Source organism: Plectrocnemia conspersa, unplaced genomic scaffold (assembly GCF_051122295.1).
Source record: "Plectrocnemia conspersa isolate PC_06_02 unplaced genomic scaffold, ASM5112229v1 ptg000003l, whole genome shotgun sequence".
NCBI classification, from domain to species: domain Eukaryota; kingdom Metazoa; phylum Arthropoda; class Insecta; order Trichoptera; family Polycentropodidae; genus Plectrocnemia; species Plectrocnemia conspersa.
The window spans coordinates 13,921,791-13,940,334 of record NW_028277167.1 but is presented as its reverse complement, the minus strand read 5'-3'; the positions used below and the strand labels follow the sequence as shown (position 1 = coordinate 13,940,334).

The window sequence follows — 18,544 nt, the reverse complement described above, 5'->3', positions numbered from 1 at the left end:
AACTATTGTTATTTTTACCTCTTTGCTAACAATCACCGAAAGTGAATATCCGAAAAGTTCACTTTTAAGGCGTAAAAACGTGGATGTATCCAAAAGGTGATGCAATTGACCCGCCAATATCTTCATTTGCGATTCACTAGAGCTGTCTCGAATCAGCAAATTAAAAGATGCGACACTTGATCACAGGATGCAGACGGTCAAGCAGACGGATAAAGATGCTCAAGAGATAACAATATCACATCATGATAAATTACAGCCGACAATAATTCAATTTTACACTCCATCAAAAACTCTCTGATTTTTAAGACCAGCTATTTCAACTTCACCGCCTGATAACGTCAGCTACATTTCAACATAAAGATATGTAGAATTTTACATATTGCTTAATGAAATAGATTGTTACCAATTTTTCCTGTATTTATTATGGCTGCAAAGTCACACCGCAAAATGCATTAAGATTGAGAATAAAACAATAATATTAATACTAATTCAAAATATAAAGAAAAATAAGGAATTCGGACTGACCTTGGTCAGTCCGAATTCCTTATTTAAATAAATAATTAAAAATTAAATAAATAATTCCTTATTTAAATAAATAAATTAAACATAGCATTGAATATTTTTGGGGCATAATTAAAAATAACTTTTGATTGCACAAAAAGCAATCAAAGAGCAAACAAAAACTTATAGAAGTATTCCACTACAAAATATACCACAAATTTATGGAATCGTTGATTAATTTCACTTTTGTCCGTGTTTTATAATTTTATATTATAAAACACGGTTTTAAGTTTTACTGTCTTATCAATAATTATAAATTCTCACGGTGTCAACTATGGCCGAAATTCTCAGAATTCGTTCGTTGAACGAAACAAAATTTTGGAAAGGCACACCATCTCAAAAATAAATTTGTGTAAAGTTCGTGTTATGGTTTTGTATTTATTGTTTTAAGATGTAAAGATTTTATTTTAATCAGTTATAGTTATTTCATTTATATTCAAATCTGCACAAATCAAAGGCCGATTCGGATCCAACATTTCTGTATATAATATTTGTTCAAAACATTATTTTCTATTCAATAAATTTGATAAAATAATCTATTTAAAATATTACATAATTCTAAATTAATTAAATCACAACTGATATTAATTTTGGTGATTTGAAAAACTAAAATGAAGTATGTAATAATATTGTTTAGAGTGAATCGCGAGATATTTTTTAACTATTATCAAATTAGCATCAGAGCAATGATATTTAAAACTCACTTAAATACAGAGTAACAATACATTTCACTACAGTTTTATGTACATAGTTGTAATAAATTAAAAGCTAAGATTAAAACCGAAGTACTGAGTACTGTATCTATGTGTTAGTCTTTTATACAAAAACACACATCTGCGAATCAGGGTTTTCAACTCTATCTGTGTAAATCAGAAAACAAAACGTGAAACAGTCTGCAGCCTAGAGACTTGATGATTAAAATTAAATGATTAAAAAGACTTAAACTATTGCATATTTAAATTATTCTTAATTGACTATGTTTAATAGTATATCCTTACTTGTAGTAATATTTATATATAAAAACTTTACACTAGTAAAAGTTTATATAGAATAATACTGGTCTGGTTTGATAATCCCTGCCATTTCTTTCAATCGACATCCAACCCTGGCCTTTTGCCCTTTGTCGACGTCTCGCGGTGTAAATATAAACATAAATTATCTGACCACTTCTTCAACACACAATAGGCGTATTAATAAAAATAAAGAAACCAGTTTTTTAACGCAAGCCGACCGGACCTCCCCGGTTTGAGTTCTACGGCGCGATCCGAAATTTCTAACCTTTTGCAAACACACCTTTCAACTCGGCACATAAAAGTTACGTACCTTCGGTCAGGCCTTTTTACAATTAAAAACAATTTACATTTGGGCAACAAGCTTCGTTGCCCAACCGGAGACACTCTCTCTTTTTAAAATTCTCAAATCGAACAATGCGAGAATCAGATTAGGAATCTCGCCGACCAGAAGAACGGGTCCGAGCAGCTTAGAAGCGGCCGTAAACAACGAGCTAAACATTTAGGGTGGCACGTCTGCCATTCTCCCTATAACTCTTCGCTTTAAATTTAGAGTTTATACGCGCCATAAAATAATAATAAACGTCAATAGTATTTATTATACGTCGCTGTGATTCGGTAATAGAGCCGGTGTGAAAATGTTATGTAAAAAAATATATAAATAGATGCTAAGCAAAAGAATCCAATGAAATTCACGCACTGTTAAGTGGCACTTATCGGGCTACTTTCAACAGCACCACCCTCATAAAAATAAGCTTAATGGGCACGTATTGTGCCATTCGACACGAGCAATTCCGACGAAAATTGACCATTGTGTTTAACTTTTTGTCGTTAATTTCAATAGTAGTCTCAAGCAGTCCCTGAACTATCATTACTTTGTGTTTTTTTATTATGAAAAAAAAACACAAGCAAAAATTGCGGCAATTTGAAACAGAAAAAATAGCAATATTACTCACTTGTTCATTTATTCTAGAAACTAAACAAAATTTAAAATATGTGATTCATGACTATATGACTATTATTATAATATTATCTCACTACATTTTATCATTTAGTATAGTTTCTACTAAGATATCTAACCCAACTGACGATCTACTATGCATATACAACTAATCGACAATATAGTTACGTTTGACACACAATTTAGTTTGAGTTAAAAATGCAATATTATTGTGTATTTATCAATTAGGTTATCGACTAGATTTTTTACAGTATGTAGGTTATATCCAATTATCAGTTCAAAGTCTAGAAATAGGTGCAATAAATTGGGTCACTTAGTATTGGGTACACTTAGTGAAGATCGGGTGATACAATTTATGCGCTTATTATAAATATAATAAGTGTAAAACTGCAGTGAGTATCACTAATGAGTATTTGCGAAACATTTGATAAGTACATAAATACGGAAAACTTTAGAGAAATAGGTGTATGGAGTCGTATAGCTGTTGAAAACCCGTTTTTGACCGAAAAACATGCGTCTAGCACGCATGAATTGACACAAGAGCTGGAGGACAGTTTTAGGTTGAGTAAAAGTGAAAAATAAATGTACACTATTATATATTATATACAATATAGTCATGGTGGTGAAAGATACAGTAAACATATCTCAAAGCAACTGTGCTAAATCTACAGATCGAAATGATTTAGGGGCGCTTCTTATTTTTCGGAATGGAAGATACTCATTTCAACGGATTGTGACGACACTTCAGTGAAGACGGTGAATTATAAAACTATCCTGGGTATTTTTATCCCTTCGATGGAAAAGTATTTAAGCTGCAGCTTCATGGATATTTCTACACCCTGACATCGGGCGAAAATAATCAGTAATATGCTCTTATTACGAATTAGATCAATGCAGTAAAGATTAATTAAAATCAGTACTATATTAAAAATAGTTCAGTATATAATGAAGATGAGGAAATAATCTTAAAATGGACATGAAAAAGTTTCTAATAAAACCGATCTTTGTGGCAAAATAATCGATTGTACAACTCAAAATTTATAGAAGGATACTATAAATTAGATTACAACCTATTCCTTTTGATGTTTTATCGGTATTGGGGGGTGCAACATTAAGAAGCTTTCTTATAGCTCCACATATTTAATTAAACACAACTCAGATTCGGTTTAATTAAACTAGCATTGCACTGTTGCTCTGATGTTATTAGCAAGTAAGCTACAGTTGTTTCATTATGATTTCAGCACAATGTTGATTGGAATAACTCGCGCATGTATGACTGAGTAAAAATGGCAGGACGCTGACCGCCTAGCGGTAAACCTAACCGACGCAAAAAACCAAATAACAGAAAAACTGTTCCAAAAAGCGTTACAGAGATTCGTTCCACGCACGCCACCGGCACGGGTCTATGTTTTTTGATGTCACACTTCTTATTAAGTTCTAACACCTCATGCTTCGGTTGGGGTTAAGGTAATGCGATTTTTATCTGCGACCGAGAATGGACGATAAATTGCCGGTGCCGAGACGTTAACGACTCGAACCGAGACAGTACTTACGCTAACCTCTGAATCATGTTTTCCTTGTCCTTGAGCTGAGCTCGCAGGGGGTCCGACTCCTTGGCAGGGGTGTCGCGAGAGCGCCCACCCAGCGAACCGCTCTTCCGCCTCCGCGGGGCCGTCGACAGGGACACTTCAATGTTGGCCATCTAGAAAAAATAAAGTGCGTTAATATTAATACCAATGTCTGGAATATCAAATCAAGGAGAGGTTTTACTAACGCTGATAGTAAAAAATCTTTAAATTTTAATAACCCTGACAAAACTCAATATTTAATATATATTAATAATTTTATGAAGCGTACGAAACACGATGCCCGACATTGATTATTATCTGATTTTTATCTACCATGATTATTATATGTTTTAAAGACGTCTGAAGTTCACTAATAAGGTAGTAATAATAAAAATAATTTAAATACATAATGAGTTGTTAGTTACACTAAGATAAAAGTAAGATTTTGAGCGCGATCTATTAATTTATTAACTCACTAAATCTCCATGGTTACTGACATCGTCAGGAATATCATCAGAACTCTTTTAATGTTTGGGTACATTTCTTATATTTTATATTAAATAAGAGCATTTAATTATTATCATTGCTATCTAATGTTTATAAATAAATTTAAATTATGTTCCATTACTTTTATTTTTTCTTTTTCTTAATAATAATTTATTAGTAAAAAAATATCAAAAAGTAACTGCTCTGGATGTATGTAGATGTATGTTATGTAGCTTAATTTACATTACTATTATTATATACAATTGAATACCTTATATGAAAAAGTGCCAATGTCAACATTTTTAGAAATTTATTTTATTTTCCGTTAAGAAAAAAAAATCGTAGAACCAACATTGTCACAAAAAATAAAGGCAAAAATATCACCACTTTTGAAAAAACAACCAATGTCCATATATTTTGTATGAAGAGCTACCAATGTCCTGAACATTAGTGGTGACTAGGGATTCCAATCCCGGGCCAAAATTTTGATCCCGGGATTTCGGTATTGCAATTAGTCGATCCCGGGATCCCGGGACCAGTCCCGGGATAATTTTCATGTTATTTTATCGATAAAAATAATTTAAAATGAATAATACAATATATTTTTACATCTGTTTTTTATAACGTACAATGTATAAAGTACGTATAATTTTAGTCTTGGACTTAAAATAGAAAATAATATAATAAAAATAAAAAAGGAAAGGTCTTATATATTTATTTGAGAAGAAAAAAATGAACTTTTGACAATGTATGTACATAGGTATGTACATTCATAGACACAATTAATTGAAAACATTATTTTGAATAAAACTCAGGAAGTAACATCAAAGCATCAAGTGTTTTATCATTTAGCCTTGATCTGATTTTGGTTCCTAAGCAGCCTGCTGCTGAAAAAGCACGTTCAGACTCACAGCTTCAAAGATTCACAGATGACACGTGCAACTCGCGCAAGTTTGTACACGAAATATAACGATGTTGTCGATAATAATTCGATTGTGCTTGATAAATCAACCAATCCGAAAAATTCGGGATTATGTTTTATAATCCCGGGACTCATCGGGTATTGAAAATCGTTCGGGATCCCGGGATTCGGGATCCCGGGATTGGAATCCCTAGTGGTGACTGACTAAACTGACTAAACAATACATACATATGTATATAAAATTCAAACTTTGAATGATTATATATGTATGTTTTTCGGAACAACTTAACAATCAAGATAATGAAGTATGTTGTTCTTGAAGATTAAAAACCAACTAATTCTAATCTCTGTAAACTTTCATTAATGCATAATCGTGAAATTTTGCCAATTTTTTAATATCTCTACAGCATTATATTATCGAATTGTTGGAATTACATATTTTCATATAATAATATTATTTTTATTACGAAATCTACTACCTAATTAAAAATGGTAAATTATGCGTTGTAAAATAAATTTATGTTTTTATTTCTTGCTTACAAATTAAAAAAAAAAGAAAAATCTAATAATACAGCTGATATTAAATAGTTTTTAATAATAATTTACATATAAAACAAGATCTTATCTCTGTGAGAAAATATGTGTACAGTGTAATTTATTATTATTTCATATAATTATAAGCAGCTAATAATATAATTATACTTTTAAGCATTAAACAAATAGTTAAATATGAAAATGACGAAATATGAGAGCCACTGACAAAATTTACGCGCTTAGGTATATTCTTATGAACTTTATTGTATATTTTTTTATTAAAATTGAGTCGAAAAGCACTATTTAAAAATGTCATTACTGAAATCTTTCGATGATTTCAATGTCATTAAATAATTGTATTATCTTCATACACGTATTTATGTTAATATTCCTAGTAATCTAACGTCTCTATCGTACATACATAGGTATTCCATTTAGATACGTTCTCATTCTGAGACAATGTAGGGATTAAACCGTCATATGGTACCGTTAATTATTGTACTTTAAAATAGGGGAACGAATGAGTATGTATAGTCTTATCTACTCAGAGGGCGGTCTAATCTTAGCTCGGTGAAAAAATTCAACCATTGTTCTCTCGAAACATGTGGTACAAACAGCACGCTTTTAATTAATAAAAACAGTATACATTTCATCTAACCCAGTAAGCAAAAAGTTATCATTGGGACGTAACAAGCGTTTCATAACGCGTTAGATGAAAACACTGCAATCTACTACAGGTCAAATTTGTGATGCTGCTTTGGTATTTGTCTGATATATCGCGCGTTCGTGGGCCGTTATACAACTTTCGATTTCGAAAATTTTAAAACATACCCAATGTAGACACAATATAAAATTTCTCGTTTCCTGCTAATCATCATTTGCCGCAGTTTGGCCACATAAATTACGAGACCTTTGTTGCTCGCGGCCATTTGTTATTTTCGCCCATTCAAGTCTGCTCGAACGACAACAGGTGAGATGGTCTCGAGAGCGAGCAACAACAACACAGCCATGAGAAACGGATAAACGATGGCAAAGTAATGGAGCGACATGGGATTCTATTATAGTAACGGTGTGCGGCTGTGTCGTAACGGGGAAAACGGCGGTCCATTTTCGGACCTGTATGTCCCCTCGAATGAGATTATATGAGATTTTCCCATGTAAAACGACATGCGAAAAAATCGCATTACAGTCATGCTGAATAGGTTTAACTACTACTACAATTTATTGCTTCGCAATAACGGATACGACTTGAATTTATATCGATCGTAAAAATACGCCAAATTAACTATTTATATTAAAGAGGGGGAGGAACTTTGACACAATGGCGTGATTAATTGCCTTGCCGCTATTGTTTTTTTTAGGTTTGTGGAACGTTGTGCAACGCCGTTCGTCGTCAAATAACGATCACGAAATGTTCCATATACGTTTTTTCTTATACGCTATCGTTCAATGGTCACGATTTTCGGCGTTAAGATCGCAAGCGGGTCTAGGGACGAACCGCGAGCGCCTAGGGCAGCAAACTGGTTCTTTCGGCCAAAAACGAGTCGTTGTGTTGCATTCCGAAAAATATTTGTGTAACCCAATAACTTTCAATGAAGAAAATATATTTGGAGAATTATAAAATCAAGCAAATATATTAGGTATAATATTAAAAAAATTAGAAGTTCATAATTCAGTGGTGCGGAAAATCACCTCACTAATTAATTTTTGACAAAATTACCCTTGGATGGTAATAATGTAACAAAGCTGATTATCAGTGCTGTAAATATGTATTTTAATATATATTATAGAACATGTGCGACGTAGAAAAGTCTGCATTATTGCCTATCTAAATTATCTAGATTGCCAAAATCCCTAACAAATCCTCTTAACGTACATAAAATATATCAATACTTTTGCTCAAATGTAGGTATTATTTTCACATTTAAAGCCCGACTTAGCTGTAATCTAAGAAATTAAAACGAAAATTCGTACTTGAATAATATATTAATTTATTCAAATTCATAAGCTTCATTAAAGTTGATAAGTTTTAGGCTACAAACCATCCAAAGACGGTGCAAGCATGTTATGATAGTGCAATGTCCCTAATTTATGATGAAGGGTTCTCGAAATAATCTCCTTTAACTTATCATCTTGAAGACGTTGAACATTGCCTTTTTTTATCGGCTGTATTAATTTTCAGATCGGAATTTAGGAAATCATCCTTGACTTTTTCCTTGACCACAAATATTTTTAGTTACCTTTGTTGCGTTATAGCTTTTATCAAACCCAAAATTAAACAACTTTGGCGGAATGATGGTGGTAGTATGAAATAATTACAAGTTTTTTTATTTAAATATATACGAGTGAACGGTGGACGAGGAACCACCGCCGTTGTCTTACTGTCGAGGTCCACCAAAAGAATATGCTGCCCCTCGCCGCCGTCACGTCAGTGTTTCGCCATGTTTTGGCCATAATGAATGAATAAAAAGTATAAAAAAAGGCCGCTACACAACGTTATTTAAAAAAAGTTGTTATAAAATCAACAAGACCGGAGCTACACTGGCTACACCGAGAAAGCGCGTTCACGGGGGCTCAAGGGACACAACACGTAATAATTTAATCAGTAAATAAAATATCTGAAGTGAAATAAACTTGTATAAGCGAATATTCACCATAAAGATGTCGTATTTGCACATTTACTTGTCAGGAAAACCAAAGAGAAACGTGTATTGGGGTGCATATTTGAAATTATTTATTTTTTTATTGATACGTTTAGCTAGCACGCATAACTTACAAAAAAAAGTGTATTTTGTGTCAATACCAAAGATTATTTAGAAAAATTAGATTGAAATCCATCGGAGAATTCATAAATAATATAATTCAAAAAAAGTCCACAATTTTTAATTTATATTTAATAGTCAATACACTGATTTATAATATCCTAATGCAAATCGCCTAAAAATTTTATTGGGGAAGACTGATCGAAACGCTTAAATAAGCAAATCATTTATCGTAAAATAATTTAACAATAAAAAATTGGAAAATACCTTAGCTTCCAGTGTTTCCAACTGGGCCATTCTCGGCACCCCTATCACCGATGAGAAATGATGCTGAAACAAACGAAGAAAAATAATTAATGTTGTCATATGAATAATTGAACGGAAGATTGATGACCAAAATTTAAATTTTACGCGTTTTAATGGCGTTGTCTGTCACTCGTGATTGATTATTTGCCGAATATTAATACGCGTTCGTATCAACTATGTTTGTTTAATTCCAGATACGGTCATCAATATGGTTTTGTTTTTATTATCTAAAATTATATTAATAAATCCGTCATCGATCGTGACGTTTAGACCAAATATGTCAAAATGAAAACGGATTGTTTTGAACAGAGATGAAAATGGCGTCCGCTTATTGAGTTATTATGATTATGTTGCGGATGTTTTGACGTCGTAAACCGTTTTCATAGCGTCCGACTTTTGGTTCCGCGGCAAAGAGGAAAAAACCGGTCGCAATCTTTCCGATGGCGGCCAACAGGATTTATTCGGTCACAGAACGCCCAAACGGTGTCGTAATAATCGCATAACACGAGCCAGCACAGAAGTGGCAGAAGCCATCGGGAAGCGAGAGTTGTGGGCATCCGAGTTCAAGTTCGCCACATAGAGGACGAGCGAATCGCCCGCGTTTCATCGCAACGCGCCGCGACGATATTTACAATCTACATTTTGTAAACAAAATGGAAAAACCGGTCGGAAGCGTTTTATGGAATGGGATGAAAAAACTTTCAATGAATATACAATAAAAACGACGCGTGAACCGGTCCATTTTATTAATATACATTACATTCGAATTGGTCCGCGTATGCGCCATGTACACGAGTGTTTTTTCTTCTCGAAGGCACATAACACCATGAATTGCGACCATGCATTATTTATTTGTAAATACACGGGCAGAGCCTAACAGCTTAACGCTAATGCGCCCTGCACATAAAATAATATCCTATAACTATAATACATAAATAAAAAACAATACATTTAAAATATATGATCGATTAAAAAGCTTGCTAATTTATCTCAGTATCGATAAAAAATATAGAATATAATCTTTGAAAGCAGCTAAAATACGAAGAAATTACAACTGTAGAAAATTGTATTTTTCTCACAGATCAAGTAAAATTATCTGTTTTATCTGTGTTAAAAATTAATGTATTCAAAACGACTGGTAAATGTCATTTATAAACATAAAGAATAACACTGGACCAAAACTTGTTCCTTGCGGCACTTCATTGCATGATAAAACATAAACCACCAATTGTCGATGATTAACCAAATAGTACCTAAAATACATCGTTAGGAAATATATTCGAGTATTCGAGAAATTTTATTACCTCTTTCGAGAATGTCAAGAGATAGAACGTGTTTTTGGTCAACGAGTAATTGGTTATAGTAATTTAAAATATATCTATGTATAATTTTGTCGGTGCTGAGAGTAAAGCTATATATTAATAGACATGTTGAAAGTTGTATTGTGCTACACGCTAATAAATTCACGCTTCCTTGCTTTTTTTTGTATATGTATCTCACAACTCTTTATTTAGATAAATTATTTATATCTATTAATGGGGCGTTTCAAGAAGTCAGAAATATTTATCAGATAAAAATCTATAAAATAAGAAAAAATATAACATGAGAAACATATAAGAATCAAACAAGAATCAATGTCGCTCATCGTGCTTAGTATAATATTATTAGGTAGGTATGTAGTTATCGTCGTCTTATCTACTTTATTATGAATGGGAGTCACTTTTGTACATTTCTGCAATCACAAACTAAAAGGTTCAATAAAAAACTTTTTCTATATCTTATATCAAACAATAGGTACAAAGTGATACGGTGATTATTGTTCAAACGAAAATTGCGCACAGCAAAAATTTTAAAGAACAAAAATTCTGATCATAGATGATTATACAATAATACATATGTATATTTAAAAATACGTAAATATATATACGAAATAATGTCTGGGTATTTAAAAATATCGTGTTTTAAAAGTATTTTACAATTATTTACATTGGTATGATACACTTACATTTTCTATACCTAAACATTTTTTACTTAAAAATAGAGAAAAGTTGAATTAAAAGTAAAATATATTTGACAGTCAAACAATCAGATATGTTCAGAATTTTCACTATGTGGAATTTTAGTGTGCGCAATTTTCGTTTACGTAATAATCCGGTAACCGTAAAAAGTAAAGAAGAGATGATTTCCTATTTGGAATTAGTCTCTAAAATTCCTATTTAAAATGAATAATATAAGAAAAATAATCCGCGATTCTGTTGACGATATTGATAATACCATCCGTATACATCACATTTGATAAAATAAATGTTTCAAATCATAGATTGTGTACTTACTAAATTTATTTATTTATTTTAAATCTGACAATCATGAATTTACAGGTTTCCCCAATGCGTCATGATGGTCTTTATAGAAAATACTTTTATTTAGCATTCATATTTCATGACTAATGTGCATGCGTTTGCTTGTTAACGAAGTTTACAAATTATGCAATTTAACTCTTTGACATATCCAATTTAAACTTATTTTATTATTAAATACAGTCAATCGAAGTGGTATTGCTAATTTGTATATCCACTATAATTATCACATTGTTTATTCTATTTCATAACACTTGGCCATAAAAACACTGCAGCTGCGCATACATGAAAATTGCAAACATCATATGCGCTAACATAATACATTTTTTTCTAGATGTTACCGTTTTAATTAAATCTATACAATAATGTATAAATATTTTCAGCACCCCCTTTATCGGGGTACAACGACCGAGCCCACTAAGCAGCTGTCGCCGTTTTAACCCCTTTTCACCCCTCGAAATGCCTCGAAAAATGCCATTATATTCAGAGCTTACCGGTTCTCGCTTAATGCATTTTTTGCCGATAATAAACGGCGGTCGCGTGCGATTTTGTAACGTCTTCGGTCGCGTGCTGGGTCCGTCTGCGAATTTTAATCGCGTTTTTTACCATCTCTTCTCAACATTCGAAACGGCAATGTGTGTGAAATATATTGACATATCTTATTAACTCTCCCGTGGGAGTTATTAATGCGAAGCGCATTGCGATCGTCTCGCTTTGCCTTGGCGCCTTAACAGTTTGCGACCCACGTGCAAATTCTGCACTATTGTTCGACTATTACTGCAATAGAAATTATAAACGGGATAAAAACTACAAGAAAATAATATATATATTAACTTAAATAAAATACGTTGGTAGCCCTAATACAGCAAAAAAATACGTTCCAATCTGATTGCATCTAAAACACTCAAACGTGTGAAAAACAAATTTTTCGTTTGGATCGTCTATCTGCTGAGCATTGAAGTGTGTATTTTTAAATTAATTACACAACAATTATTATAATCTACATAGCGCATAATATTATAAATCTGATATAATAGCGAACAATAGCTTTTTTGGATTCATCGTTTTGCACTGCATTTAGCGCTTTTTAACGTTTAATTCATTATCTGTGATACTACTAATTCGCAAGTGTTGATTGATATATTAATATACTTTTCAACACATATCATGTTTTAAAATATAACTTTTTTTACCATTTTTTTTATTATATGATATTTTCTTTATTATTTTTATTCACTAACCAATTATATACATTTATTATACGTTAAAATGACCATTAAAATAACTAGTAATGAGAACGTGTATCTACGTAATTGAGACACAATGAGATCTTTAATACTGAGGATTGATATTCATATACCTGAGGAAAATAGTTTTATTACGAAATGAATTAGGTGTTGTGGTTTTTATTATTGTATTATATCGGAATGTTTGCTCCATATAAATAATGATAGACACGTGTGATACATACATTGTACCGTTCGCTTACCATATGTTACGGATAACCGATCAATGCCATTTTAAACATTAACCAAAAAATATTTACTCATAGGTTAATATACATAATTGCCATTGTTCTACAATACACGTAGCAATTTTTGAAATGACATTAAAATAACTAACCCATAGGCATATTGCGGAGAACTGTGCGCAATTTGCATTCTAGATTGACGTTAAAAATGACGACCAGCGCTTTTCAAACTGTGCACCATTCCATTTAGCACAATTTGCGAATTGAAGTTTGTAGGACGCCAATGACCGATTTGTATCTTTCACACTTTCTTTAGCGATGACTTTTTAAGAAAATCTTTGATGAAGAAACACACATAAATAGATACAATAATTTATATACGAGTCGTTAAATTGATTGCGGAACGTTTCCGTATGAAAACATGATTAATCATCGTGCAATTTGGTTCTCCAGCGTGTCGTTCTGGCACTGAGAGGTGATGAAAAATTCAGGTAAATTAAAGCCAATCAACACGCGTGTGCGTCTTTACATTTTTTCTTATAATTAATTGCCTGTATAGGCAATAACGATATTTCACCGCGAAGTGATGAAAACCGGTCGCCATTTTGTCTCCGTCCTGCCATATAAGTTGTAGCTAATGAAAAGCTCAGTGAATAAATTGAGCGTAAAATTGACGTTAATTGTTTTTATATTGAAATATTAAGTATTTATTGTTAAAGACGAGCGCGAGCTAAAGATTGAGAAACGTCTCAGAATTTATTTAGTTTTTATCTGTTCTTAATGTTTGCATTTTTTACGCATACGAAATCATTTGCGTCATTTAAGTGCACGCACATACCAAATTCATACGCTGGGAATTAACAGTATAATCTTTTGTATGTATAGTGGTTGGAATTAAGTCGGATTTGTAACTCACTGAACTGTGAATCGAATTTTTCTATTTGAAATAAGGAATAAAATACGAAGCCATCTTTAATTAATTAAAGATATATTACAAATCTTACCACAACACAGTTTAATAGAAAATATGATAGTTCGAACAACAAAATAGTTATTATATAAATTAGTTCAAGCATTTAATACACACATTTATATACATAGATGTATGTTGAACCGAATAGCTGAAATCGCTTATTGCGTGAAATGAGAAAAGAATTGCCTAATTCATAAAAAGTGCAAGCCCCTTGCTTAATTCATGAATTATGAAAATTATCTGTTTAACGTATTTCGTGCATTGAGAAAAGTAGATATTAGCGCTCCAGTAGTGTTTTTCGTAACTAGATCAAATGTCATTTGATTATATAAAAATAAATCAATCATAAACTATAATGATGTTCATCTTAATTTAGAATGCCAAAGATGTCTAGATATATGAATAAGATTTACAAATTTTATTAACAGATATTTTCACGATTTATATAGAACGTGTATGGTCGATTTTTAATCTCTTATGGTGTAAATGTTGAACAGGTTAAGTGCGATGGTAGCGCTCCGATGGTGTTTTTCGGAACTAGATCAAATGTCATTTGATTATTAAAAAATAAATCATATACCTTATAAATAACTATTCATCGAGTGTTTACTGTTCTGATCAACGCTTGATCGCAGCTAACCTTTTCAACAGTTACACTATAAGAGATTAAAAATCAACCATACACCAACTATATGAATCGTGAAAATACCGGTTAATAAAATTGTAATGTCATATTTATAGACAACGCATTGCCGTTAAAAATAGTATACGATTTATTTTTGAATAATCAAATGACATTTATTCTAGTTATGAAAAACACCATCGGAGCGCTACTTCCGTCAAGAAGCTGCATCAATAACTTCTACCAAATACTACTGAAAGATCCTGTCTGCAAAATTCGTATCTGTGATCGAATCGATATTGCTCAAAAAATCGGTGGTAAGATATTATCGCTCTTTACACTTCATGAGTTAATCTCTGAACTTGCATCCAGCGGCGCTTACGCCGAATCGACACGTAAGAAAAACTTTGCTTCCAACTCGATTGTCAGATCTGACCCAGCAGTTACATTGATTTCCGAGACGATTAAGAAACAAACGATATTTACTGTACATATTTAACGACCGTATTAAAACTGTTTTCACTCATAAATAAACTTCTGTGTTTTGAACTTTAAAAATTAAAAAACATTATTTTTGTCGTTTATGCATGCGTAAAATAACAAAATTTATGGACACATTAACTGCCGTAGTTATCATATTAACTTTTAACTTTTTTCTAAAAATAAAACTCGGCTGAATTCAATAACCGGTCTGAACCACTGTCATGTTTAAAATTTCTGCTATAAAAACAATTGTAGCTTCGTTAAAAAAATGTTTGAGAAAAAAGTAAAGAGGTCTAAACTTTCTATAATAAAAATTAAAAATTTTTTTTTTGTATTTTTGTGGGGTATAACGAAATTTGAGCACACGATTACTGCCGTAATTTAAATAATATGGAAGTCATACATGAAACTAATTCTAAAAATATCTTATAAGTATCTCAGTTAAGATTGTTAGCCAGTCTGATCAACCGTGTTGTTTCAAAATGGCAACTAATCAAAAATTTAAGTATTCGTAGCTCGGCTTAAAAAAATCTAGAGAAAAATGTCATATAATAAATATCGAACAATATTTTTTTTACATAATTCAATATATATATTATTTACTAGTATTTCATTAGTACTTTTTAGATTAAACTCACATACTAATGGTTTTAATATTTAGCAAAATTATAGCAATATAAATTAATGCTATATAGTTGCAACAGTGAAATTCTAAAAAGTATTTAATAACTGTTAGTAAAATGATTTTATACATATTTAAAAGACTACTTATTAAAAATAATATAAACAGTTGTCTTTCCTTATCTAATATATACAGCAACGGTTTCGGTGATCATTTGATGAACATATAATATCATTACTTACGTATATATTTTTAATAAGATTTAATTATTTTCCCCGAAGCATACGTGAGTAACAGTTTATTATACGGTCAAACGCGCTGTACTTTAACGGACTATTTTTTTTAATAAACTCAAGCAAATTTAATTAGTAGATTATTAGTAGAGAGAGAATGTCGTTTTGGATTAAATCACGCGCTTCTTTAATTATACGTCTGAGCTTGTAATGATACGAGTCGAAGCAACAATTAATTCGATGAGAAGTAAAAGAAGAAAGTTAAACAAAAAAAATCGAGAATAAGTCGCACATAACTTTTACTATCTTAAACATTATCTTACGGCACTAAATAACCCAAAGAGATGCAATAAACATATATGTACATATATAGACAAGCTTTCTCTGAGCAATGTTTTTATTGCTAATATAATTTAATGTTTATTTAGCAGCCGTACATCTCATGGATTATAGTTATCACAACCTTGGTTAGTTGCTACAACTAATAAAAGCACTCGTTATTTTTTAATTGTTATAAATATATGGATGTATAAAAATTACAATATACACTTTGAATATTATTATTCGTACGTGTATAAACTAATTAAGGTTTACGCTTCCGGCTAACTCAGCAATACGTTGTTGTTGTACGGTCCGTAAAATTGCATAATGGGACGCGAGCAAAACATCACGATCCTCTCAGAGAAGCACCGGACCTCTGACACACGCTGAGGTCATTTGAGGGTACTTTCCTCGATATATGAGCTTTTTGCCGGTAGAGAACGAACAAAGGTTGTTCTTCTTCCAACGCCGACCAAGCAGAACGAAACTTGAACAACAATTACACCTGTTTTACCCACAATAATTTGCTTGGATTTGCGATTTTCACACGTCTGAAGGCTTTGTGTAAAAGTTCATTAATATTTTTCAATATATTTCCAATAAAATAAAAAAAACGCAAGAAGAGACATCGACGCGTATAAGCGTGAAACTCGATACGATAAAGAGTGCATTAAATATATTAATTTAAATATAATAAAAATATGCATACGTTTATAATACATAAATTTTAAATCTATAACACTCGAATATAATTAATTTTATTGTATTATAATGATATTAGATTTAAACTGTGCGAGGAAAGGATCAAGGGCCTATCTGAGATCTCACGAGAAGCACAAGGCGAGTTCCTGCTTCATTCGGTTACAAAATAATAACATGGAAGGAGCAAAAAAATAACGATGACGACCTACGGCCCGAGAGATTTTTTTTATTAAAAACAAATCTTGAAGAATGCGTCTGGAAGAGGAAGCTCCTGAAGATTGCGTTCAATGTATTCAAAGGAGACTGCTTTGTTATATGGAATGTGGGTATGTGTTTTCACCGGATTTTATTATTTAAATTAAACGTATAACTTAAATGAAAATGGTAATCTAATTTTTATTACTAAAAACCATATATTAATGTGTCATAAAACTGAATATTAATAATTAATATCATATATTATGCTTGAATTATAACAATTTAGTGTTAAATATATTATATGGACATAAAATTTAATAAAAAAATATTTGCAATAAGTTGTCTATTTAAAACGTTGTTACGTTCAAAACGTTTTTTTTTATAAAACGTTTATTTTTCTATAATAATAAATTTACAAACATATACTTGAATAAAGTATATACATAGTACTGATTATGTTGTTTTTTTGTTGGTTTAAATATCTAAGTAATATATAGCCTTTTTTCAATTATAAGTTGAAAGTGGGGTGTATAGTAATTGTTTATTGACATTATATGTAATTGTTATAAACATTTACCCTAAGAGTCTTTTAAGTAAAATATATAAAAACAACATACCATTTTTATATAATAATTATCAATTACATGATTCACCTTCATTTTAAATAATTACCTCTCAATGTTTTATGTACATACACATATGTATATTTATCAAAAATATGATAAAACACGTAACACGATCATAATATTTTACAATTCACAAATTATATTTTTTGTATTTGGAATTATAAATAATTTGTCCTTCAACAGAATAATAATACAATGTTTTGCTTGTATATTCCTAAATAAATACAAATATACAGTGTCTAATATATTTTTTAGTTCCTTAAAGCAATTATTAACTTGCATATCGAGTTATAATATATTAAAGAACCTTTTAATTTTTTGTGAGTTAAAAATGGTCAAAAACATTTTTTATTAATTGATTACTTATTTATTTATGTCGGTATATTATCCAGTTCTTAGTGGGTTTGAATCAGATTTAATTCTAAATATATTTCGCATTAGGAAATTAATTCTAACCCTTGGATTTCCAAAATCCGATATATCGGCTTTTGATACTTGGCAAGAATTGCCAGATCCGAGGTCATTATTAAAAAATAAATTGGATACAGTTTTAATATATAATAATTTGATTAAAATAGTTTTCCCAAAACTCTCGGCAATCAAAGGGTTAACCACTTTCAAGAGCTCTGAGTAAGTATCTTACAACGTTGTAAGCAAACAACACGGGTTGGAAAATAAATAAATTAAAGAAACTTCACCATGCTCTGTTTTTTGTATGTTTAGTTATAAATATACATATCAATGCGTATCAATGTACCCAATTTTTATATATTTTTAATGAAGCATGAAAGACATTGCTTTCACGTTTTTATATATATATAATTGA

At 31.2% G+C, this 18,544-nt stretch overlaps 1 protein-coding gene across 6 annotated transcripts in view; it reads right to left on the bottom strand.

The window, feature by feature from the left end:
* The window catches only part of sprt (PDZ domain-containing protein sprite), a 37,744-nt gene that overhangs the window by 12,909 nt on the left and 6,291 nt on the right, over positions 1-18,544 (bottom strand). For 2 of the 6 annotated variants that reach the window (XM_088183071.1, XM_088183070.1), the window contains exons 4-5: positions 9,072-9,134; positions 4,086-4,234 (exon numbers count right to left, since the gene is read on the bottom strand). In XM_088183071.1, the coding sequence (XP_088039197.1) occupies positions 4,086-4,234; positions 9,072-9,134 (212 nt within the window). Of the gene's footprint in view, positions 1-4,085; positions 4,235-9,071; positions 9,135-9,215; positions 9,333-9,870; positions 9,913-12,956; positions 12,976-18,544 lie in introns of those variants that run through there. The other 4 variants (XM_088183074.1, XM_088183073.1, XM_088183075.1 and 1 more) reach the window with 4 other exon arrangements.